The sequence below is a fragment of the Eleginops maclovinus genome, chromosome 14 (genome assembly GCF_036324505.1).
Source record: "Eleginops maclovinus isolate JMC-PN-2008 ecotype Puerto Natales chromosome 14, JC_Emac_rtc_rv5, whole genome shotgun sequence".
Classification (NCBI taxonomy): Eukaryota; Metazoa; Chordata; class Actinopteri; order Perciformes; family Eleginopidae; genus Eleginops; species Eleginops maclovinus.
Window position 1 is genome coordinate 3,890,814 of NC_086362.1, and position 26,951 is coordinate 3,917,764.

The window sequence follows — 26,951 nt, forward strand, 5'->3', positions numbered from 1 at the left end:
AAAAAGGGAAGCAGGTTTTAGCTGGGGATTTCTTTTTTGTCTACAACTATCCATCCTTTGTATCCCGGCCTCTTTCTTCCTCTTCTGTTACATAACACGTGCTATTCCGGGGGCTTTTTTTATCCATCATATAGTTTCCACGAGTGCTTTACTTTTTGAAGCCTCATCTCCTCTCTGGTCCTCTCCTCCACTCTACCCTTCAATTCTTACACCCACCCAGTGGCTGTTTCCATCTCATCTATGCTGTATTACCCCTCGCTCGTTCCTCCCCCGCTTCCTGTGAGGACACCCGGCGAACAGTCTGTGTTTGACCGGGTAACCAGATGTGCGTCGGTGCTGAGTGTGTGCTTCTGTACCGGCTGAACATCTGCTCAGAGCTGCTCTTACTGTACATTAAGGGGACCAAGCTGTTAAGCCCTCTGCATGCTCCATGTAGCCAGGAGTCTTGCTCAGTCAAAATGCTGCTTTCACCGCTTCATACGGGACTCTGATAGGCTGGTTGTGATGAAGGTTTGGCTCTTATATGATTACAATAAGCGCGCTTTAAAATCACAAACAGAACAAAGCCGTAACAATGCCCAGATTATGTTCTGACCGTGGATGCATTATTGGATGTTCTTCTGGCTCTAAATCTAGTCAACCTCCATTGAAAAAGATTAACCTGCTTTATTGTGTATGTTTAATCCATCTCTTTGTCCCTCTCAATCAACATTTGAATCCGTTTGAACTTGATAAACTAACATATTCTCGTACAACTGTAATTTGTTATCTGTTTTACCTTTGAGGGACTCGGCTAAGTTTTGGACAAGAGCGTACAGTAGTGTGTGTTAAATAACTACGGTTTAAATATGTGTGTAAGCAACCAAACTACTTGTTTAGGTTATGGAAAAGATTGTGGTTTTGGTTAAAATAATTGCAGAAGTAGTTTAACTTGAATACAGAAGTTACGTTTTAAAGAACTCAATGCTGGCTTTACCATAGCCACAAACAATGTGTGAACGTCCTGTTCTTTTGCAGTCTCACTTCCGCCTCGAACTTCACTTTTAGTGGACTTTACTTTATTTCTAAGTTATTTTTCCCAGGTACAGTACGTTTGAACAGTGAACGAGAACATCCCGCACGTCAGGTTAAACAAAGAAACGATCAAAACATAAGAAATGCATTTATTCGTCACGTTTACATCCATGTGTTTCATTTTGTCTTTAAAAGCGGAGCCCAGTCCTCCATCTGTTATATTCTGCAGCCCCGGCTTCTGTTCTCGAGCCATAACCATCTCCTCATGCTGAAACACTGTACCTGCCGACTAAAAATAGCACAATGCCAGTTGATGGCTTTATATAAGTCAGTGGGTGTGGGTCTGCATGGTGAGAGTGATGCAGATATAGTTATGATTCCTGGGGGTAGAAGAGGATAATGGCTGCTGCTGTTTGAGAGGGGGCTTGGTATAGAAAAGAGGAATACTTAAAGAGAGCGTGTGCACCGCAATGTATAGAAACTGCAGCATGTATGGTCTTATTTGTACCTCTTTTGTTAATGTTTAGCACAGCAATGCATTTCAGTGATGTTCATACAGCAAATCCTCTGGGGAACATGAACGTGTCTAAAGGATATTTGGTGCAAAATACTCTCGTAGATGTGGAAATATTTCATTGGATGTGTGAACACTTTGACCTGCTGTCGGTGCTAGGTGAAAAATTCAAAGGGTCACCAAGAGGGTTCATCCTCTGGGGATCATCAATATGTGTACAAAAAGACATGGAAGTTCATTTAATAACTGTACTGATCAACCAACCTTGCTAGAAATGTCAAAAAGGTGCCGGTTCCAGCTTCTCAAACGTGCAAATTGGCCTCTTTTCTGTTTTTTAGGACTATAAATAAAATATCTTACAGTATGTTAGCTGGTTGGTGAGACAGAAGAAGAGTTTCAAACACATCTCAGCATTTTCACTATATGTTGTACACAAAACCATTTGTAAATCAATAGAAAAAGAAGTGAAACTCATAGTAAAGTAAAAAAAGGATTAGGTTTCTACTTGTTTTCTTAATTTTCTCTAAAGATCTTTGTGTTTGTTCAGAGCTATAAGTGCTGCTGGTTCGTGGATAAAACTCATGGTGGCTTCGACAACTTCAAAGTAATTTTCAAATTGATATTCAAAGCACGCGTCCCAGGCGTCAAACATTCATCTATTCACGTTTCAGTGTCCTATATCAGATACACACTCGCTGCTTCACCCCACTTGGGAAAAAGGAAGCCGTTGATTGGGTAGAAGACCAAAGGAGGGGATGGAAAACCTGGTGTTTGAAAGGCAGGTGCAACAACCTAGGGACTGACGACACGTATTTCCTTTTAATAGAAAAACACCTCCTCTCCCGGTCCCTGTTCTCTGCTTGTGCTTGTCTACGCTCAACCCTCAACGGTGTCTTCTTGAAAACACACACACAGTACATTTCTTAAGCCATACACACACTGGGCTTAGTGCTGCACTTGCTGTCAAAGGGGGAGGGGGGGGGGGTGAGAAAGAGGCAGCAGAAAGCCTCTAAAAGCTCAGCAGAAATGTATTTATAGACAGAAATAAAAGGATTATACCTCCATGAAGGGAAAAAGGGGGGAAAGCCAGTGATTTCCAGACGTGCCAGATGCGGCACAATCTCGCAGGAAAGGAGAGGAAGGAGGATGCAGAGGAGGGAGAAAGTGGGAGAAGGGACTGACAGATGGAGGGAGACATATTGACAAAGAGAAAACGGGGATTGGCGTTCTCTCAGTTTTACTTCGCTAGCTTCGGATTGGCCTCGGAGCCACATCAGACCCCGGTAATTATCCCCTGCCAGCTTGCTAGCAATAGGGTGGCTTTTTTTGTGAGGGGTAAGCCTGCTAAGTGATAATTACCAGCATAATGAGAAAGCTACCTTTCTCTCACTTTGCATGTGTGTGTGTTCTGCTGTACACGTTGGATTACGGGCCTTATTTTAAAAGTCGTTATTTTTCTTAGAGCACGGATAAAAAGGAAAAACCACCAAACAGCTGTCAAAAGTGGAACCACTGCCAAAACATAAATTACATAACATCCCCAAACTCATTTCATTCATATCTCTACAAATAAAATAAAAAGCCTTCCCCCCCACCCCCGTTTCCTCCCCCCCCCCTTCTCTTTTTGACTTCTTCTTCTGTGCCTCACGCTGTGCAGATGTTAGCTCCCGGATGTGCGCATGCAAGTGTTAATACCCCGCATGAGTCCTCTCTCGCTGTTGCTAAGGAGAATAGAGTCAAGGCTTTAGAGGGAAAAAAAAGCAAAGTGTGTGTGTGTGTGTGGGGGGGGGGGGGGGGGGGGTTGAATAGAAAATAGAAGCTGGTGAAAAGAAAGAGGAGGAAATGAGGCAGTGGGTGACAAGATTTCAGCTGGAGGAGACGGCTCTGTCAAAGCAGGGGGAAGGTGCGGGGCGATAACTCATCGCCATTACTTCAATGATGAAGATAGGCCGTAGAGTATGACACACACCCTCGTCCTCTTCCGCAAATTAAAACAAGAGGAAGTGCACATTAAGATTATCTACAGTGCCAAGTAGTTATTAAATGTTATCACCGATTGTTAAACACTTCCAAATATTAGTTTGGACATTGTGTCTTCGTAAACGTGGACTTATTCAGCGTCAGGAGGGGGAGAGTAGGGTTAAAACTGAAATGAAAAAAGGCTTTTTACTCTCCATTTAGTGCCTTATCCGTTGGTTTGTGGAGCGGACGCAGCATAATGTACGAGGTCAAGGGTTCAACATGCCTCCAAATAGCGTGAGGACCACGGTGACCGCCAGAGATTACACGTGGGTTAGGATGTGCTCTGTTAGTTCAGCAGATGTACGGTGCAGCGATGCATTCAGGTGCCATGAAAGATTTAACATTATAAGCCATACATGAAAAGGAAAGGATGATGTGGTTAGTCTAGCTTATATAAGGCCTGCTTTTTACTTGAAGCGAGCAGAACACCCATGAGAAGAAGTCAGTTTTAGCATCCAACTCGTATTTTTTGGTTATGTCTGAAAGCAATTTATGATTGTATGATCTACCAATCTGCTGATTTGGTTCCTGGTTGACAGATTTGGTCGATAAAATGCCCAAAAATGATTGGTTTTATTTATTTTTTAAATGTGAGTCCTAAACAGACCAAAAAATAGGCAATAAAAAATGTATTTAAACAAAAAAAATGTTTTATTCAAACTCGCTTTATACTTTGAAGGATTTTGAATAAATCAATACTAAAAACACAAAACCCCAAATAATGAATTCACTGTCAAATAAGACAAAGAAAAAACCTCAAAATCCTTGCATATGACAAAGTGGAACTAAGGATTCTTTGCTTGGAATAGGATTTTTTATTCCACCAACTACTTGTGATCAAATAAGTATGGCTGAATTTTAGGTCACATTTTCAAAATCGTACTTATATTATCAGATCCTCCACCAGTAAAGACACTTCTTTACTTCTTATAAGTGGCATTTCAAACTACCCTGGCTCACATCTGGCTTCCTTTCAGGCCAATCCCCCCGAGCGTAGGCCTCCAGAACACATGATTTCTAGGTAAATGCAGAAGTGACCAGCGCCTGTTCCGTCATCTATCATTCTGTTTACATTTCAAATCTCCCATGTGCAGCAGTGGCATCATCTGCTACGTATCAAAAGACACTGACGCTTCCCATCTGCCACGGGGGCCGAGGGCTGGAAAGCCAGGAAGCAGCACATGCACAAAACGAAAAGTCCCATCGGAGCAATGCTCTACTTCTGTGACACAGACGTGAAAATAAGCGCTCCTCTGGGACCTCCGTGACGTTATTTTAACCGATGTGGAATTGATCAATTGAGCAGCCCCTGACAAGAGGAGTTGCAGTTTATATAACACAAGAAAGAACACCTTTATATTCCTTTGTTTTCCATTAGGGAGCTTCCTCAGGGGTCAACATGCAGGTTTAACCTGGATTAAAAGTACATCCCAGGAGTAGTAATTACTGCCTGAGAGCCTCAGCAGACAGCACAACTACACGAGTCCTGTAAGCCACACTTAAGCCTTGTTTCAACACAGTTAGACAACACCCATACATTACTGGGAACGCAAAAAAACAACACACATCAGCATTATCAACGGTCAGTTAGGTGTCCATAAATACTGCTATATAGCCTTCCTTATTAATACATGGCTACATTTCCCCCATTAGCACTGAAGCCTGCAGCACCGAGCCCCACATCCATCAGAGAGAAGGGGGAAAAGGCTACTTTGTTATGCAAAGGCAGAATTGATGCATATGCAGCTAGTTTGGGAAGGATCCATGCAGCGCTTCTGCAGGAAATAAAGTACTTGGCATGATTTATGTAAAGTAAGCTTCCTTGTGTACACTCTGCAGGCAGATGCCAACAAACCGTAAAGCATCACCCTTGCTTCATCTTCCCCAGAAGGAGAAAAAAAATGACACATAAATGTAACAAAAATCCTCATTTGTGGACCTTTTTGAAACCCCTGCAAGGCCCCCATGCAGGTCCCCGGACCCTACTTTGGGGAAGCCCTCGCGCTCCAGATGTTCATAGTGCCCAGTGGCGATGTAGAGCTGGTGTCATGCTGCCTGCTCGTCTCATTGCAGTGTTTCTGTCAGACTCGGGACCAAAGCCAAGCAAAGAGTAGAGAGAGAGCGCTGCGCTAAAACATTTTGTTCTTAACCGCTCCTTGGGTTGCGGTTTTTTGAGGGGTGGTTATCACGCAGAAATGAAGTTAACGGTGCGCACTGAAACGCCACGGGTGATTACGGTACAGGTGCGTGATGTTGATTAATGTCACGAAAGCCTGGAGTAACTCACTTGTAACCGATTGTTAAAAACTCGGGCATTTTTACGCACTCACCTCGCTCATCTTGGAAACGTGAGTTGTGCAGCAGCAGTGGACTTCAGTGGGGTCTCGTGAGTGGGTTCTTGCCTCCGCGGTTTTTTTTAGCCGGCTTCAGGAGCGATGTGGAGCCGTCACAGAGCTGCAGTGTGTCGGGGAAGAGATGGAAACTGTGTGTGAAGTGATGCTCAGCTCTCCTCTCTCCGGTACAGATGATGGAAGGAAGCTTCAGTGCGCGTTATGGCACAGTCTCTCTCTCTCTCTCTTTCTCTCTCTCGCTCTCTCTCCCTCTCTCTGTCTCGCCCACTCAGTCTCAACCAGTCACCAGGGAGCAGACTATTGCCCTAGTACAGGGATGTAGGCTAATAGCTAGATAATAAGAAGGCTAACCCTGGAGCGTTTTACTCTGCCTCTCACTGAACCGCGTTAATTGATTTTTACTTCCATTTATATTAATTTACTTAATAATCTATGCAGTCTATACACTCACAAACACAATATTACAAGGTTTTGTTGGCCTACTGTATTTAATGTGGATTTTGCATCTTTTTACTAAACAGAATTTGTCTTTTCTCATTATATTTAATCTTCTACATCCCTATTTTGTAAAGCCAGGCAAGAATAGTGCACGACTTCCTTTAAGTAATTTCAAAATAAGGCAATGTGTTATTATTTTAATTACGATTAAACTATGAAAGCAAAAACAAATGAAGAATAAATCGGTATTTCATGAGAACAAACATGTTTATTCCCGTTTTTATAGCTATTACAAAAATAAAACCCATATTGTTCTGGATTTTATTTTGAAGGAAACTGTAGTTACATCCGCTTTTTTCTAAGCGCTCTGCTGACTTGACTCAGTCTGGACAGTATATGTTTCTATAGACTGTACACAGAACCAGACTAATTTTTGTTGTATCATTTCTGCTTTTGTTTATTATATTTTTAGAGTCACTTCTAGTAATAATCCGGAGTTGTATTTTCAACCCCCTCATACGTGTCTCCACTAGAGGGCGCAGTTGCACCATAAATCATCTCATAAGTGAGTCCTGCTTTGGGGTTTGGAGGCTGTAAACTCTCTTCAGATGCAGGTGATTATGAAATGGTTCATTAGTGGATGTCTTGAGACCCTCACAAAACTGCAGGAGTCATTAAAGTTGACAATATTTCTGCTGCAGTCAGGAAGAACAGCTGAGGTACACTGACGCTTCACATTAAGGCCCCTTAACCTGTGTAGGTACTTAAGGTGTACTCAGAGTCATGTTTAACCTGCAGATTGTTGAGACATCACATGAACAACATCTAAAAAATCACTGTTATTTGTGACATTTCCCAATTCACCATGGAGCTGGGAGCCATCAGAAACAACATCACATCCATGTATTTTATACCCAGCCAACTATACATGGCTTTTTATCTCATAAATGATCTATACCTATTGCCAAAACACAGTTCCAGTTATTAAAACTCATAGAAATTATAGTTAATGTACTGAAATTGTTCTAACAGTATTATTATTATTTCTGTTGTGTGCTGCTTCTACTGTAAAGCACTCTGAACTGCATGAACTGTGTACAGGAAGTGCTGTACAAACAAAGTTATTATTAGTATATTACATGTAGCCATAATCCCAAGACAACACGTCAGACACTATTCCCAAAGGCCCCAAACTTTCCTTATTACAGTTAGTCTCAAATGTCTTTATTCATACGCCTTTACTACGTATTTGAATAAGCTGGAGATGGAATGATGACCCTCTATCCTGTTATTCTAGTCAAATCCACAAGAGGGCCCCCTTCTCTAAGAGTTGTTTGAAGCTGCTTGATTCACACCGTGTACTGAAGCATCATAAATACTCCCATTGACATTCACATGGGTTAAGAGCATTGAATAAAGGGGAATGGCATCGGGTGTAGAAAGACATAAAAACGAAATACAGGTTTATTTTGTTTGTGTTTATTTATTTCTAATGTGTTTTATTTTTTATTTTTTTATCTGTCCACAAAGTCATATTAGTCACTACTATGTTAGATCAGTTTTTCCCTCACTGCAATGGCAGTCAACTACACAAGAGCCCAAACCCAGCGTGGCCCCCTCCCCTGGCGGAGATTTGTCTTTTCACAATGAAACAACACCTTCAGTAAGATCAGAAGAACAGACACAGTATACGCAGGATCAGTCAATAGGATATCAGCTGATTCACAATCAGGAGATAAGGTGCAACTTTCACACGGAGCCACATGGTATTCTATTGAAGTGCAAATGTAAAGGGATAGTTTGTTTTGGAGACCATTTTGCCTTTTATTCCAACTAAACTCAAGGGTGTTTCATTATGTTGGTTTAAGTTCACCAACTGTCCATTTTTGGAGGAATAGAAGGGGCTCATTCAGTAGCTTTCAGAAGAGCTTCCACTGATCTAATGCATGACCTTGAATGGGCATAACTGGCGTACGTTCAACCTTAGTAACTAGACAAAACAATCTTCAAAAAACTGTTGGCACATGTGCTGCTTTTAAAAAGCCTTTTTTGTTGTGCAAGAAATTTGGGAATGGAGTTTGAGTCAAAGGCTGCCTTTTTTACATTCAAACCTCCAGAAGAAAGTTTGTTTGGAAAAGGTGTCATCACCTTGGACATTTTCGTCATTAGACATCTAGATTGATTGGCAGGCTGCTTTATTCCCATCTGCCGGTGGGAGGAGTGGAAGGGACCAGCACTCGGGTTTGTGCTCTCTTTAAAAAAACACAACATCTCTAGTGCTATCTGTACAACATTCAACAACACATTTCTCTTGTTTTTTTTTCTTCTTTGTTTTTTTAACCATAATGCCAAAACAATAATAATTATCATTATAAGAAGAGCATTTTTCCATCTCAACGGCATTGAACAAACACCACACAAACGGAAATAAAAATCTAATAAAGGCCTCAATACCAGATAGTACACGTCACCTTCAAGTGGTGCTAGAGATTTAGACAGCTTACGGACGAGAGAGCGACAGGGAGGAAGAGCAAGCACGACAGAAAGGAGGACGGGTTAAAGAAAGAAAGTGAATTATTTAGGTTTTTCAAGTTGCTTTAGTGTCACCTAAGGACATGTTTTGGCACCTTTTTTTAAAGATTAAATATAAGAGACTTGGGCTTTGGTTTACAAAGGGTTAGTATTAAGACCAAAAGTCTAACCCTACATCTACAATTTACCTGTCTAAAGGTTAGGTAGTCTATTCTTTTCAAGAGTCTAGCCATGCTAGATTGTAATAAGGCCTAGTGACCTTGTTTAAGGCCGATCAGGCCTGAACAGTAGAGAGAAATCATGTATGAATACAGGCCCCCCCCCCCAGGAGAGAGAGGCCAAGAGGTACAGACACGAGAAAAAGATTAAGGAAATGAGCGGATGTGATGAAGAGGAAGAGAAATGAGGGGAGGTGGAAGGACAGAGACGGAGAGGAAGAAAGAGTGTGTAGATATAGGCTAAGTGCTTTTGGTGAGTTTTACAAAATACACCAGGAAGTGCTTGAAACAGAAGGCACGATGGCATTGACAGTAGTTGTTAAGGAGACACCACTAAGGGACTTTCACTACAAAACTCATAAGGTGCTCTAAAAAAAGGAACTTAAACACATTGATGCACATTAAGGAGTGGTTGCAACCATAGAAAACCCCATCAACAAGTAGTCTACGTGGATAAATAGTCACCAGTGTGAGGGGATATTACTGAATCACATTCATGTTTTGACTTAAATATACCTTCAGAACACAATCATTCACGATAACGGACTGGTTTCATTAATAGCAGTAGATGCGTTGATTTTGAACGTGAACTTTCTGCAACAACCGGTTCAATGGTTGGATATTTATGACACTGATTGACGGATTTTGACTAATCGATGGGGTAAATCTATCGAAACCACGGCTTCACACATTTGAAACAACAACAGAAAGTGACGACTTCCATTGAGAAAACGTTTGGTCTATCGATAAAGTCAGAATAAAAACAACTACTTTGGGAACTCAAACCTTGCACAGTGCTCTGTATAGACATTCCAACTAGTCTTAGCTCACAAACATTATAATCAATATTACCTATATTGATAACCTTTTTCTGTAAGCATCTTGAAACGAAAATAAACAAAAGTCTGCTTTTTTTTCTTGTCTTTATAAAAGCTACACATATTCTACTGGGATGTCTATGCATTTGTTAGTGTTTTAATAATTACTCCTACCATTGTCTTTTCTTATAAAAAAGAAGAGAGGGTATCTACTCGTCTAACAGACACCAAACCCTCAAGAGTACAGGTTGTTTCTCCGATTTAGTCCTGCTTTCTTTCTCGTTCTCTACCTTGTATCTCCTCTCCTATGGAGAAATTGTTTTTCTTTTTTGACACAGTTGTAAAGTCTCTGTCTCTTTAGGGTGTGTCAGTTGATTGTGTTCGGGGGCTGGGGCAACGTCCCTTTGGCCCTCAAATAGACATCCGCTCTTAGTTTTGTTCATTTTCCACGCATCTATGTTGCCTTGGCAAGCCTACCCACATTTGGCGGCATTGTAAACACTGATTTCTGAACTGTGACCCTTTTTATAGCTCAGTCTATGACCTATTATGTATTTTTTCTTTTCTTTTCGAGCTGAGCCACAAACGTCTACCATCTCGGTCAAGGACATAAGCTGCGATGTAGCATTTCTTTAACAACTTAACTATTCACAACACCCTAGAACCACTTTTAACAAATATACTGTACTTAAATTGTTTTAAACTGTATATTCAGATAAAATGAATGACCTATCAGAGCCTCGATGTGCAGGAATAGCAGAGACTCTCTCAACAACGCACATGAACAGGCACTAACTCATAAAAGAAAAATATTACAAACGTTTCTTTCTGTTTTTCTTAAGGACAATCATGTAGAAACACTTTTCAGACAAACAAGGCAGTGATATATAGTTGAGGGAAAGCACGCAGCCTGCAATAGTTACCTCATGCCTTTTAAAATAATACCAAATATCTTAGCTGAGGTTAACAGCTTGAACATTTCTGGACTCAACAACATATGTGTCGTTTGAGGAGGAATGTGAACTGTTCAGTGGTCAGTCAGGAGAGCAACTCTTCACAGCTGGCTTTAGCTCGATCAGTATAGTAGTCTTCGGGTAAACAGTCCATTAATAATGTAAAATAAATGTGTGTGGAATGATGCGCTCGATTTTATGCAAGGTTCTTTAACTGATCGAATAGGCGATTATCTTAAAAGTCAACCATCTTGGAGAGAAGTTCAAAGAAAAATGGAAAAAGTGGCAAACAAAATCCTGAAAAGGTACTTCTAAGCTCTTTTGTACAGGAAGTTGGCCACACTGTCAGAAGTGAAGTTGACGAGTGATGTCGAAGGGAAAATAACAGCTGTGATGTTTCTCTCTGTCCTTTTTTAAAACCCCAGGAGTCAGGAATCCTGTTAGCTCTGCAAAGCTCCCTGCCCTTTCTGTAATTCTCTGTTAAATGTGGTTGAGAAACATTGAACCGAACTCTCCAATTAAAATGGTTTCATCCCGAAGCATTTTAATCTGTTAAGATGCTTTCCTCCTCTCCCACCATGTGGTTGGAGCTGAGCGCTGGGGATAGAGCGAGGGACATCCTCAGATCCTGGTCCTCTGAATCCTCCACACTGCTGTTCTCCAAATTATCATCCAATTCGTCCTCTTGGTCTTCATCATCATCATCCTCCATCTTTCCCTTGAGTGCCAGATCGCCTCTTAAATTCTTGGATCCTGGGGCCACATCTGGGTGGTCAAGGATGTCGTTATGATGGTCTTCTGTATCCTCAGAGAGCCCGTTCAGGGTCTTGGCATTTGTTGAGGACCATTCCTCCAGGGGTGGCTGGGACTCGGTTGCGTTCCTCCATATTGTCAGAGAGTCGAGATTGGACTGTTCCATCCTGGTTTTTGCGGCCTTTAGGGCTCCATCGCCATCCAAGATGGTGGAAGGGGCTCTTTTGCGCCTGGACTTACTGGTGTGGTTGACCTGGAGGTGCATGGCCATGAGCTCGGCTGAGGAAGTACGGAAAGGGCAGAACAAACACTGGCTCAGTTTGACACCTGTTGAACTATCTCCTCCATCCACTCCGACAACTCCTCCCTCTCCTACGCTCATGACTCCATCCTCCTCCATGCCTCCGAGGCCAGGTGAGGGCCGACGAGACAGATCCAGTGGTTCGAACCCGCCCTCATGAGTTGAAGGCGCAGGGCCTTCCTTGTCATTTGACGGTTGGACCATTCGGCTTGTAGTGAGGGGCTTACGACGGGACACTTTAGGGGCTTTTGGTGGGGGAGACTCCCTGATCCAGCCTCCTTCCATTCCACCTTGGTAAAGGGCGCCCATCACCCCGGAGAGATACCTGTACTGTGTCTCCAAGTCGACATCCCTTAGAGCCGCCAAGGCCTTCCTGTGCTCCCGCTGGTCTGGAAGCCCCAGGAGCCAGGACTGCTGGCTGGGCAGAGAGGAGGCGTTGTCGGTCGGACCCCGGTTGACCGGGCCATGGTTGAGGTGGGATCGGCGCTGCTTGGCCAGCCCTGAGGATCCAGAGGTCAGACTGTTGAGTGTGGAGGTGAGACCACTGGAGGAGGAATTGGAGGAGGCTGACAGGGCGTTGCGTTGCTCCCTGTGGTGCCGCTGGAGGTGGTACTTCAAGGAGCCGGACTGGGTACCCGCATAGTCACAGTGGGGACATTTGTAGGGTCTCTCACCTAAAGAAAATAAGAAACAGCACAAAATTCAGGAAATGGTACTTGAGTTTCAGCACACGTAATATCAAATCTCAATGACCCTCTACTTGAGGATGTTTTGGCTCAATCACAATACATCACTTACACTTTAAGTGCTTACCCTTTTTGAAACCTTCCTTTTGTAAATGATATTACAACTTAAAACACCAGCAGTAACTCACAAAATAACTGGCATGGTTCTTTAAACCATGTAGAGTGATAGATGTAGTGACACGTTTAAAAGGGAGATGGCAGTATTTCATCACTGATTACACATTACCCTGCTCGGAGAGATAAAGAGGAGGGGGAATCAAGCTGGAGGCAAATCAACAGCAGGAAACATATTGGACCTAAAATGCGTAAATTATCTAATTCCCAGGAAGAAATACAACACACAAAGACCCCAGCCCTATTGATGAATGCAGATGTTCATGCAAATGTATGAACTATTTGATTTTGTTGCTGGAAAACTCTCGAGGGGCAATAATCTCAAGAGGACTGTAATATCAAGAGAGTATTATTATAATTTGATGCCTTCACTTAAATTACTGACCATGTGGTAATCACTTGATGGCACCAAAAAGCAATAGGAGAAAAAGAGCGGTGTGCTATCATGAATAATACAGCTGTGATTCGATTGGTCCTGTCAGCTATAGAAGGTTATTCATAATGACAGTATTAAATAGATTTGACTGAATGCTTTTTGGGCACGGTCTTTGCTGGAAAGACTTGGAGGTGCTCCAGTCGCTGGAGATGGGTGGCATCTCAGAGAATAGAAGAGGGGTCTTTATTTTGATCGAATACATCAAGCGCAGGAGACGAATAATACAAAAATGGCAATGACTGATGCTGATAAAGTCTTATGAATATGGATCATTAATTAAGAGTGTGGGTGAGTGCTGTGAGAGTTCCCAATTTTCACTAATGTCCTACTCACTTATCACCAGAAATGTATTATTATTATTATTATTATTATTTATTATTTACTGTTGAAAAGGCCTTTTAGTGTCTGTTGAAGTGCCTCTGTGTTAAAGTCAATTTAAGGTGAACAACTACAAATTGACTTGCTTCCAAAAAGGATCAGATAATGTGAATTTTTTTGAAAGATTAACCCTCAAACTGTCATGATGTTAACATAAAAATCATCATATTTGATCTCAAAAAGCAACCGAATGTTTCCAAATTTAGAGTTAGGCAACTTACTTGAGACTATTACCTTTTTTCTTTGTGGTGAGGTTACACGCTAGTGATAGAAGTGAGATTTTTACTGAGATTTAACCAAATGTAATCCCTGGAGTGGCTTGATTTTTCCTCAAAAACTGCTCTTAATATACCCTTGAGCAAGGCAGTTAACCAGGAGTTGCTCCAGTGGGGGCTGCTCGGTCGCCTGCAGTAGAGGGCTATCATTAGCGCTGGCCAGCTCTCTCGGGTGAACGTGTTTTAAAAAAAGAAAAATGTAGAGCTGCTAAAGCGAGGATGCTCAATGAAACCTTTCCAGGGATTTTTTTTCTAAAGGTTACAATAAATAGATGTGGTTTGTTAAACTCACAGCAGTTTCTCACCTGTGTGAACTCTCAGGTGCACTTTGAGATGGTGTGAAGAGCGGAAGGCTTTACCACAGTAGGGGCAGTCTTTTATCCCTCTACCACGCACTCGCTCCCTGCTGGGAACTGAAGGTATGGAGGAGACTGCTGTCATGCCATTTTCTCCTGTAAGTGGAGAAAAATGTAAAGATAACAGCTGGTGTGCATGGCCCTACGAGAGCTTCTATTTACAGTATAAAAATAATACACTCTAGTGATAATAACACCATTGTTATGCAAACAGTATGTCGTTTTTATTTATTTCCTGTAAGTATTGCCAGTTCTGCACCACCCTCCGGATATTTTTGCACATTTGAACACAAGCTTCCTCTCTTAATACCTGTACAGCCTTTCACTTTTCATAACAACACTGCACATATTTATTTGTATTATTGGGAGTATTTTATCATAGTATTCTGTATATCGTTTTTCATGTAAAGTATCTTTTGTTTCTTATTCATTTTTGGTTATTTCTGTTTACAATTTATCTTCTTTAAGTGTTTCTGTATGCATATACACTGAGGCATATTCCTCGTATGTGTAAACCTGTTTTCTAACCCAGCAAACAAACAAACACCACCCAAAAAGTAGAGAGAGGCTCGTGTGATTGTACCTTTGAAGGTTGAGACAGAGTGGAACCCCGTTGCTGCTTCTGCTTGTGATCCACCACCGTGTAGTTTTGATTCCTGTCTCCCTCCTCCTGTTTGTTGGGATCCACCACCGTGTAGCTGAGACTCCTGCCTCATTTCACTGCCGCCTCCTCTTCCAAGCCCCGCTCCTCTACGACTACTATTTCCCTCCTCTTCACCGCCTCCTCCTTTCTGGGGCCTCTGGGTGTGAACGCGAGCATGAACCACCACCTGCTGCAGGCTGCGAAAAAGCTTTCCACAGTCTGGGCATTCCCAAGGTCCTCCTGCTCCGCCAGACTCTTCTCTTGGCTCAAGGCCTCCGAGGTATGCCCTGACTTGGTCGGCCTCTGTGATCACAGAGCCGCGACCCGGGGCTCGCTGGCCCTGCTGCTGGCCTCGCTGCTGGGGCCTCTGCTGCTGCTGCTGCTGCTGTTGCTGCTGCTGCTGCTGCTGTTGCTGTTGCTGCTGCTGCTGCTGCTGCTGCTGCTGAGCTACTGCCAGGCTGCGAGCCACCAGTTGCCACCAAGTTGCCTGGTCCCCTCCTTCAGAAATGGATGCGGTAGTTTCACCTGTGCCCCCTCCTCTAGTTGACCCTCCTCCTCTTCCTGAATCCCCTACTCCTGAGCCACCAATGCCGCCACCACCACCATTTCCCATCTCTGCCACCTGAGCCACTGCTTGAAGTCTCTCCATGCAGCTGGCCCCACTGCCATCATTAGGCAATCCAAGGTAGCCCAGGATGGCTGACTTGCTGGAGCCCATCCCCATTCTGCCTCCAGTTTCCCTCTCTGATCTTCCTTGTCCACCTCTACCTCCTCTCTGCTGGGCCAGAAGCAGGCTTGAATAGAGGGCGTTGAGGGATTGATTACTAGCAGAGCCTTTGGCTTGTTGCTCTGCAACCCCGGATCCCCCGAGGGTTCCTAACCCTGCTTTCAGCCCAAGCTTGTTGAGATGAACTTTCATGTGGTTTTTGAGAAACCAAGGCTCTTTGAAGCCACGGCCGCATACCTGGCACTTATGGTCCAAGGAGTCCTTGTGCTTTCGCATGTGTCCCTTCAGGAACCAAGACTGGGTAAACCGCTGTCCGCAAACTTCACAGCGAAACGCAGGCAGTGTGGGGGATGCTGCCGCTGTAGCTGCCGCTGTCACCGGTTGGGTACTCGGGGTTGGGGCTGGGGTATGGGTGGGTGTGGGCATTGGAGTATCAGGGGTGGCAATGACCTGCCTGGAATTAAAGGACAGTGGCAGGGCAGGTACCTCGGGGGAAGGGTGGCACTCCTGCAAGTGAAATGCCAGGCTCTCTTCTTGGCTGGCAGAGAAAGGACAAAGAGTGCATTTATACGGGTTGTGGAGTATGCGGACGTGGCGCGCCAACTCCGAAGCTGTGCGGAATTTTCCTTTGCAGGCATGGCAGCGAAACGTAGGCGCTGTGGGATTAGACCCACCCTCCCCGATGGTAGAAGAATAGGGAGGGGTCACAGAAACGGGATCCTCTGTGAGTGGAGGGGTCAACGGTGTGCTGTCATCCAGTAGAAAGTTTGGGTTCTGTAAGTCGTCATGTAGACCTTTGACCTCACCATCAACATCCTCGTCTTCAGTGAGATGTTGCATGAGGGTCCCTGGCAGTATACGCTGGTTTGGGTGGCTCCGGTGGTTTTTGATCAAGTCTTTGTGGTTCTGTTGGATCTTGAGGTGCTGCTTTAGGGGGGCTGAAGGGACTGCAGTCTTGTACAGGGCTGTAGCTCGGCGGTCTCGGTCCAGACTATGAGCTCGAGCATGAAGAGACAAAATGCTTTGGAATCTGAACCTCTTTCCACACACATGACAGGGAAACCTGAGTGCAGGCCCTGTTGAAGGCCCTCCCACTCCAGGTATCGCCTTGGTGACAGTATCTTTCTGGAACAGCTGGAGATCTAGCTCATCATTGCAGTTTCCACTCTGCCCAGACGATAGGGCCAGCTCCAGGGCTCCAAACCCGAGGAGTGGCGCTGACGGTGTGGCTGGTGGAGAGGAGTCCAAAGTAGGGCTGCAACCAGCTTCCTGTCCCCCTCCTCCTGGGAACAGAGCCACCGTCGGGGTTGGGGACGGAGGAACTCCATCAAGCCCTTCCTCGTCGTCTTCTTCATCGACATCGTGGTGGTGGTTGTTGTTGGTGTCCTCGAGGAGGGGAAACGGAGAGTGGGGGAAATAAGGCGTGCTGTCTGGACTCTGGGGAGAGGGTTCAGGGCTGTGAATGGGCAGGATGACGGGGCTGTCAGGTAGAGAGAGCTGGGTGTGAGGAGAAGACGCCTGGGGGCTGTGGTCTAGGGATGGCAATGTTGGAGGAGACTGGGGCTGCTCACATGAAAGAGACAACACACACTCTGGCGGGGAATCCATCCTCTATCAGTACAAAACACAGAGAGAAGGAGAGAGGCAGATAGTGAGTGGAACTGATGACTTAAGAGGCGTTACAACTTTATAAACCTCGAGGAAAAGGTTAAATTTGCATGTTGTGCATAATTATCTTTAGCTGTAACATTGACCTTGACCAGGTCTGGAAAACAGCCAAAAAATAGACATATTAAAATGGTATTCGTTTGCATAACAGGTTCCCTTGTCTGTAAGTGTGTAGTTAATATTACCAGAAGTGTTTGAGATGTTATGCCATTCTTTAGGGTCTAAGCTGAAGGGGGACGCACTTCTGTGGCAGCCTCCTCCTTTAATATTCTGGGGACAAAAGCAAGCAAAAAAAAAATAAGACTTCATGCGGATAGATTAGTTATTTGCAATCAAAAATCTAACTTGAAATTAAATAGCTTCAAACACATTTTAGCACATTATCGAAGCCATTATCTTACTAAAGACTTTATTTTTCTGAGTGAATATCAGGGTCATGAAGCTGTAAATTTGATATAATGAGCGTTGAACTGCAGGTAGCTGATTTGTCAAACAGGATGAAAACCAATTTGAGTCCCTTTGAATGTATTCCATCATGAATGGTAATCAAACGCATTCACAGCAGCGGGGGTTTTTAATGCATGTAAATGTTAAGTACAAAGCAAATCTTTATTTGATCTCCATTTGCTCCTCAGTCTGCATAGGTGTATGCATGCGCTTGAATGTGTAACAGGTGTGCACCTGTTCTGCCTGCTGCATGGGCTGACAATGCACTGGCAGCATACTGTTCGCACATATGGGATGATTAGTCGGAGTGTGATTGTGCATCGGCTTGTTGTGTGTGTGTGTGTTTAGGAGTTAAGGGTACCACCACAGGACATGGACTGTCCCAAACAGGATGGGCGCGCAATGTTTTGACTTCCCCACACACCCTTCCTGTGCGCTCCAACAGTAGCAAGTTTTTACTCAAATCAGGACTGTACACACACCATCATGCACAACAATATTTGTTAAATCTACTGCCTGGGTGTGGCGCGTTGACCCTGCTTAGTCATGCTTTCTTGTTTAAGTAATGTACAAATGCAAGCTTATTCTGCTGTTGTGTTGACTGCACTGCAACCGTCACCCCAGATTACAGAGTCAGCTGAAATGTAAAGTGTGATATACAGCATATTGAACACACAAGCATTTTGGCAAGCAGGCTCACACGCCCCAAATATTTCCAGTGCACAGCAGTTTGCATCAGTTAGACCGGATTTATGCACATCGGCTGTTTTCGTCCATCATTCGGCGGGGTTGAGGAGCAGCAGAGGCTCCCACAACAAAACAAAAGGTCATCAATCATTGTGGAAAAACAACGGAACATCTGCACTCGCAGGTGTGTCGCCTATACATGCAGCGCCTTGGTCACATATGTGTTTATATGATCTGCTGGATTTGTGTATATGTGTGTGTTTGTCTGAGCCTGGATGACAAAGAGATTTTCATGTAGCCAGTTGACATTTTAGCTCAGCCATGACTCACAGGGATATCACACCATATCAATCACATGAACACACACACACACACACACACACACACACACACACACACACACATACACACACACACACAGTCCTTTCTTAATCCACCATTATTGTTCTTTCTGTCCCTGTCTTCCTTTCCCCTCTGCCTTTCTTTCCCCCGATTTACACTCCTCCCATCCCCCTCTCATTCTATCCCTCCCTCCCTCCCTCCCTCCCTCGCTCCGTCTATTATTCACTAATTTTCTTTCATTCTCTCCCTCTCTCTCTCTTTCTCTCCTGCAGTGTTGCCAGTTGGCAGAGTGCCAGGGAATGCTGATATCAGCTGGTAGATTGGGCCCTGCCAACATGGCGAAGAGCGAAAAATGAGAAAGGAGGCAGACAGAGAGAAAGAAAGGGAGAGACGGAGAGAAACACACAGTGCAGTTACAAACTGGGCAGCATAAAAAAAAAAAAACTAAAAAAAAACATTGTCAGAAACCATGTGAATGAAAATGATTTAATGCGATTGCCAGCAGGGTGTTGAGGGAAAAAGGGGGAAGAAAGAAAGGGCAAAGAGACAGAGAATGGGAGAGAAATTAGAGTGGTGGAGTGGCAGTAACATGAGAGAGAACAACAGATTTAAAAATAATTTCAAAAGCAACACATTATTGTACATGCATTCAGACAGAATGAGACACGGGAAGAAAAAAGGGAGTCTCTAAATGTATCTGCGGCAGTGTTAAGTCTGATGGCATTATCATATGAATATCAGCATCACAATGCATTGTTCCAGCGTGACGGAGGCTGTCGTCAACCACCGGCCCGGCCATGCCAATAAAGAAAATTAGGATAGATGGAGAGCGGGAGATAAGGTGCAGCAATGGATGCAGGGGAAAAAAGGGGGTTGGGGCGTCTGAGGGACAGAAATCAGATTGGAATCAGGCGGAGCAGAAGCGCATGCAACTCAGGTGTTAATGAAGCAAGAAAAGCAGTGAGGAACCGGCTGAATTCACCACCTCAGGACACGCTCCGAGACACATTCGTCTGCATCACAAACAAATGCAATTCAACCCCAATCTGCACACTCTAAATACTTTTATATGCACAGAAATGGTTTGTGGTGGTGCTGCACAAGGTGTTATCCTCATCTTTAAAGGATGTCAGAGGTGATGCATGCAGCAGTTTTGCAAAACGAAGGAGAAATCGAATTGCATTTAGTATTTTTTTTCAGGCTAAATGATAATTCTGACGTGAGCTGATTCTGAATGGGCTGTAATTGAGTATTTTCATTATCGATTCATCTTTAAAATCTCAGAAAATAGGGACAAATGCCCAGCACAGTTTCTCAAAATCCATGTTGTTTGTTTAATCAGTTCAAAAACGGTCACTTTAATATGATTCAGAACCGAAAATCCGAAAATCTCCATATGCAGAAGGCTCAAAACGGCCTTATTTCTCCCATTTTTGCACAAAAAAACCAACTTGAACGATGGATTTATTTATTTTCCAGCGTATTTAAACGGCTGTTTCACTTGCTTTCTTTCCCTTCTTCTTCTTTGACCCTGAAATGTGCGGTGTAGGTGCACATCATTTCAATTCCCACGGTAATGACAGCTTTAAAGGCACATCCTCGTGGTGTTGAGCATTGCCATGATGTTGTCATTACGGTAATTGCAGTGTATCTTTGTGGGCACTAAGATAACTGATGTTAAAGAGCTGAATTACCTTGGCTGCAAATTAGTTTTTACGACGGGGGGGTCAACATGCCAACTTTCTTTTTTTAGCCCATCAAAACGCCGTCACATTTTAAATGCGGCTGCTCTTATGTCACAAGGTGTGTGTCTGTGTGTGTGTGTGTGTGTGTGTGTGTGTGTAGGGAAAGAAGGGGGAAGTTTGCTGACTCACACATCACATCCTCGATACATAGTTGCAGAGGGAGTAGGAGCACAATATGTTCAGACAAGTTTATTTTTGGGGGGTTTTGATGTCAGTGTGTAAATATCCATAGAGCGGTATGCTTTTATTGTGAAGGGGGCGCATGTTCGTACACGCCAGAACGCTACACTTCGTAATTGTAATGTTAGGGTGTGATTGCCTTTCACTTAGTGTCTTTAACCAAGTGTGTGTGTGTGTGGGCAGGAAGGAGTACATCTGCTCAGCTTTACATTAATGAGTGTGAATGTTATAGGCTGTGTTTCACGAGTGCACGGTGTGTGTTGCCTGTACTATTTTTTTTGGCTTGTTAGCTTTTATAGCCGAGCGATACCTACTTGCAACAACTTGTCACAGTTTGCATAATTAAGTCTGTGGGCTCTTCGGAGTGCGATTTGCCTTTCTTTGTTTGTTTTTTTCATTTTAATAGTTATTACCCCCGCCTGGGAGGTTTTGTTTTCAGCTCGGTTCGTATGTCTGCAAGTGAGCAGGATTACAGAAAATCTACTGATCTGATTCGTAAGAAACTTGGTGGAAGGATAGAGCATGGAGGAAGGCAGGAACCATGACATTTTGAGGCTGAAACAGACGTTAGATTTCACTTTCATTAACATTGCAAGATGGTGCATTTTTGCTGCGTTCATGGGGTGTCTGGACAATCTGAAAAATGACTTCCCAATTGGGAGAATTCCCCCTAAATTTGGAGAACTTGATTGTTAAATGCTCTAATCATTGAGCTACAACACATCTTTATAGTGTCCATTTTTAATCACAACTTGAACACACTACAATCATGACTCCCTAACTTTGGTAAACGGGACCATACGTAGAGCATGTGAATGCACCGGGGGCCTTCGTGGAGGTCTCGGCGAGTGCTATTCCAGTTTTGATAGTGTTTATAGTTTAAGAAGGACTGCAGTATTTCACCAGGAAAACAGATCTGACAAAGAGGCGGATGGATTTCTGTGGCATAAATGTTTTTTTGCTTCTTTGAGACCTTGTTAATCACCCTGCAATTTATTTTGCCGGCCCTTTGGCGGCCTGAAGAACAGGTTAGGGGCTCGTAACACAATAAAGAGTCAACAGGGGATACACCAACTACCTTTATCTGTGTGTGTTTGTTGGACATCTCCTCCTATTAATCTAAAAATAGGCACCTCCAAGGTCTTGGGCCTGAGCTGTAGGGCATAAAATAAACCGTCTATCTGGTGTGTGTTTTTGCGGGTACTTCAGTCCATAAAGTGTACCTTTCCTCCAGCTGTATTACTTGAACTCTCATGTGATGAAGCGTGTGCGAGGTGAGGTGTCCTTCGGGGATAAGTGGGAGTATGAGAGACTGACCACAAAAAAAAAAATCTGAAAGAGAGGATGAGCGATGGAAGGAAGGAAGAGAGGGGGAAGTCGGCTCGCTGTGCGGTACAGTATAATTTGGTCCTGTGGTTTTTATCGCGTGGTCACGGGGCGAACTTCCCCACAGACGGTATTCATTTCCTTAACTTCACCTTTCCCTGAACCCCCCTTGCTTCACTCCCGGCTTCGCTCAAACTTTGTGTGGCTGGCGCCCCCCCCACCCCCCTTCCTTCGTCTTCAGCAGTGATAAGGGGGGGAGTCTCACACTGTGCCTCTACCACCACTTACTGTAAAGAAATGAGTGGAGTACAGGAACTTTTGTGTGATGTTTTGGTCTGGAAATGAAAGTTAAAGTGCCATCAGAGATCATTCCTGGTTTCAAAATGTAACTACAATTGATGGTTTTGGGAAAAAGTGTCCTTAAAATACAGAATATTGACCACTTCTGGGGTGTTTTATAAAGGATAAGTTTGGAAATGATACATAAAAGTCTCAATCGTTCCACAGTTTCCATCTTTTGCTCGATTCAAGGATCCACTTGGATGAAAAAGTGGAAAAAAAATGTTTAGTTTTGCCACTTTCTCCTGCTTTACTCCAGTTTATATGACACTATCCTACTGCTTTTATTCCATTCATCCTTACATCCATTCATCCTTATCCTCTACGCTTCTATCTCCTCTCAAGCTGTTGCTGCTGCTCTTTCTGAATGAATTCCTCCTGCAGTGGAGAACACGAGCCGATCACTTTCCCCGCAGTCGCTAAAGCGCCGTAGTGAGAGCGACTCGACGGTTGCCAGATCTGAGAATCTGAACGTTGGAAGCATCACAGCGTCTCTGCAGAGAAACGAAGGCTGTCGCTCCGAGTCATGCAGACTGACTCCTATGATTCTGGATTAGAGGATACAGGCCTTTAAAAAAAAAAAGAAGTAATTGGTTTGGAGCGTGCAAATGTCATAAGCGGATGTTTTCTTTCTAAAAGGCACAATAAATGCACCTGCAGGGGCTGAGAGGAAAATCAAATGAAGGGGCAGGTTAAACAAAACGCCTACATGACGCCTTTATTTCCAGTCAAAAATCCAAATATGTCCTTAAAACTGTCAATCAAGTCCTCTATATTTCATACATTCTCAAACCCCCCTTTTCCTTGAGCAAGATGCAGACTACCCACAATCCCCTGGGAAGCTGACCCAACACCGTGACCCCCTTGTGGAATAAGTGTATCACCTATCTCCGACACGTGCGCACCTATTGAGCAAAATAGAAACGGTTAATGCAGGTTGATTCTGAGCTCACCCAGGGGAAATCTGCTGAGCATGTGTTCTCTTTCTTAGTAACACCTTCCTACACGCACATGCAATTACACTTTAATTTATTTATATACACTCACTATATGTGAGTGTCCATCAAAAAGGATTAATCGATTATGGTGGAAGTTAGGGACTACTTTTCTGTCCGCCAGCAGCTCTGAGTTCCTTTGTCAGGGGATGTGAGTCTTGAGGTGAGGTCATACTTAAAAATAACTAGTTGTCTGGGATGTCAAGCGTTCAAATGTCAGGGCGTAAAATCAATAGGGGCAATATGCAAAAACCAGGCATAATGACGCGCACTTTCGGACAAACTTTGGTCATGTTGCATTCGGTTTTACATGTGAAAAGTGCCAAAAAAAGTTGTATAACAAAAGAAAAAGAGAACTTGAGAGAAGTTTTAACCTAACTTGCTTCTCATTTTCTCCTACTTGGCCAATGACTGCAGAGTTTTCATCAAATTGACTTGTTTTTTTAAGGAAGTTACAACAATTGTCCGATGCACGTAGACGTAGAAAGCAGGTTTTTACATGGATGCCTTAATATTTCCTGCCTATCTACTTACTAACCTCTCCCTCAGATCTCTTAAAAAATCTCACCATCGCGGCTCTATTTTTTCCTCCACCTGCTGTTTCAAACCGCAGTGGGCTCCTTTACCGCCGCTGTGACCCGCTTAGCTCACTCTGCTCCCCAAATTACGCTTTAATTTCAGCCAGTGGAGTCGAGAGATCTACCTGTTCATTGTACGAATCGGTTTGGTCTGCAAACTCGATACAAGTGGCACAACTGGCGTACTATTTAAGTAAGACCCTAATGCTCTAAATACACTCTAATCCCGAGCAGGCAGCAGAACTCTCAGCAGTCTCAAAATGTCACAATGCTGTAGCTTCTCCCTAACTGAGGGCAAGCAGGTGCCTCTCCCGCAGCGCACTAATGACCCAATTATATCAATCAGAAGCCTTGATTGGTGCTCCACTCCTCTCCCTTTTACTCTCTCTGTGTCTTTCTACCCTCCCGCACAATCTCGTCCCCCAAGAGCCACCTGGATGGGGTGTATGTGCCCCCTCAAGTACAGTACAGTATGTACAAAGATGGGGAGGAGGGCGGCGTTGATGGTGGCAAAGGCGGAGGAGGAGGAGGAGGAGGAGGAGGAGGATACTACTTGAGCAGAGAGAGGGTCTGAATGAGGGGAAACCATTAGAGTCTTTATAACATGGGGCCAGTATTTCAGGGTTGAGAGCACAGTGAGTTCCTGGGGAGGGTTTGTGAAATCATCAGCTAGTATGGAAAGCAGATGTACCTGTGGAGGGATACTTTTACGACATATTCTCTTCAACTTTAGTTTTCTTAGGCGTATTAGTTTCCGGTAAGACTGGACATGGATTAGATTTTAGAAAAACTGCAAAAAGTCACTCTAATGAGCCAAATCACTTATTTAAAAGAAGGATCTATGTCAAAATGTCTCTATTTGTGTCATAGAATATCTGCTTTCAAATCCCAGGAGATTTGTTTAGTTTTTAATATTAGGGGGATTCATTATTATTACGGAAAACACTGATTTAGATTTCAGAAAAACTACAGAAAGTCTCTAATGGGACAAAATCACTTATTTAAAGAAGGATATTAGGATATATTTCTCTATGTGTTCTATATATCATATGTGCTTTAAAATCCCAGGAGATTTGTTTAGATGTGATATAGGTTTATTTGATTTAGAGTGTGTATAAAAAAAGCTGCTTCTCCACTAAATCCCTGTTTATAGGACAAGCCAGCAATGTCAACCTACTTCCACTATGCACACGCTCTCAAAAAGTGTGACATTTAGGGGTGGATGTAAAAATAGGGCATTTCAGGATCCCTAAACATATTCCATTGGATGTGGAAAAGGCGACAGGAGTGTCTTTGGTCAACCCAGATGACACGTCTGCGCCTTATCTCATGAGGAATTTCCTCCTCGCCCCTGTGATGTGCGTCAATAACGTGCAACCATTTTCAGTCGCTCTTTCCCCTCTTCTCTCTCGCGGCCATCTCAATTAGGAGGCACATTAATGAAATAAATAACCATCAACAAACAATGCATTTATAAACACCCTCCGCGAAAATGAGATTAACCCTGTCCGCAGAAGGCACAAAACCGCGTCCAAAAAACGCGATTAAAGATCACAAACAGTGGGATGTACTTTGGAGAAGTCGTGTGTGTCATGTCAGCCTATCTATCGCTCTCTCCCCTGCTCCATTTTGTTCTTAAATTTTCTATACAAAAGATTAAGGGAGGGGAAAAAGACGAGTGTGCGAGCAGGGAGGAAGAAAGTGCCATCATGGATTTCATCTCGAGTCCCTCTGCCAATCTCCCAAACCGACACCAGTCCCCAAAAAGCGACCAAAAAAACCCCTCGTTTTTTAAAAAACCGGTAACTTCTCTAATCCAGAATACATTTTGGCGTTTTTGCACACACACAGCCACAGCGTTTGCATGCCACACTTGCTACTTTCTGAGCTTGTAGACACAGGAGGTGATGTTAGGACAACTAAACGGGTAGTAGTAAACATTGTAGTAAAAGGTGGGCAAACGTATAAGGTGAAATAAAACACTATTAGAGCTCGCGGGTGCGTTTTTGCGCACATCCCAAATGAAAGTGGCGGTGCTTATCTGGAAAACAATGCGCTACACAATGCCTAATGTGCGTCCAACAAAAGAATTAGTCAAGCTAATCGCATATTCCCACAAATTACGCTTTGTGATTCAACTTGCTAACACGCAAAAATCCACTTTTACGCCTGGACAACACGTCTGCGGCTTATCGAACCCTCTCGTTACGCACCGAGAACTTGTGCCCCTTTTAGTAAAAGCTACTTTTTTTGGGGGGGAGAGGTTAAAACGGGATATGGAAGAAGAGGTCATAACGCTGGCGAATTTCTCAACTGGTTTCCCCTCACGCTGCATAGAAATACACGAACACAACTTGGTTTAAAAAGTTACGCGAATTAAAAAGAAATACATTTTTAACCACTCCGAGTGACTTTTTCCTGCTCTCGCGACCATTTTCATTTCGACTTGACACCCCGAATGGACTTATTCCAAATGTTACACCGAGTGTTTTCTGAATTATGTGCGGAAACGGTGCATTTTCCCGGATTTTTTTTTTTTTTTGTCATGTCACGGGCTATAGGAGGCTACATGCATGTCGGCCACGCGCGCCTGTTAACATACATGACACACACGTAAAGTGGTCCGGAGCGCGCGGGTTACATACATTACATACAACATACAGACATGCCAATCACTCACTCACACACTCGTAGCATACACACGCGATGAAACACAACAACAACTATATTGGCCATTATCCCGTTTGTGTGTGTGTGTGTGTGAGGAGCAAAGAGAGGAAAAAAAGAGTCGCGATAAATAAATACAACAATTTGGGAAATGTTTCATCCCCTTGGTTTCACGCCACCATGCATAAAAGTGTCCATGTAAACAGAGAGGTGGATAAAATGTAAGTAGATAAATGGAGATATAGGATATATGTTGAAAGTAAAGACTCAGTGTACTTACGGGAGAGGCGGCGAGGAGATTAATGACACGACACGTCATGATTACGTTTCACTTGAATTAAATACATTACGAGTTGGGAAAAAAATGGAAATCAGGGTTGTATACAAG

General features: G+C 43.6%; 1 protein-coding gene across 2 annotated transcripts; it reads right to left on the reverse strand.

Moving 5' to 3' along the window:
• Positions 1-7,802: 7,802 nt before the first annotated feature.
• Positions 7,803-26,951, reverse strand: znf219 (zinc finger protein 219). 2 transcript variants are annotated; one of them, XM_063900905.1, is made up of 5 exons: positions 26,844-26,951; positions 17,443-17,527; positions 14,803-17,200; positions 14,169-14,315; positions 7,803-12,588 (listed from the first exon to the last, which is right to left on the reverse strand). In XM_063900905.1, the coding sequence occupies exons 3-5, from the start codon at positions 17,195-17,197 to the stop codon at positions 11,405-11,407; spliced, it is 3,726 nt and encodes a 1,241-aa protein (XP_063756975.1). In that variant the 5' UTR covers positions 17,198-17,200; positions 17,443-17,527; positions 26,844-26,951; the 3' UTR covers positions 7,803-11,404. The 2 variants fall into 2 exon arrangements, with proteins under 2 accessions (XP_063756975.1, XP_063756976.1); XM_063900906.1 differs by lacking the exon at positions 14,169-14,315.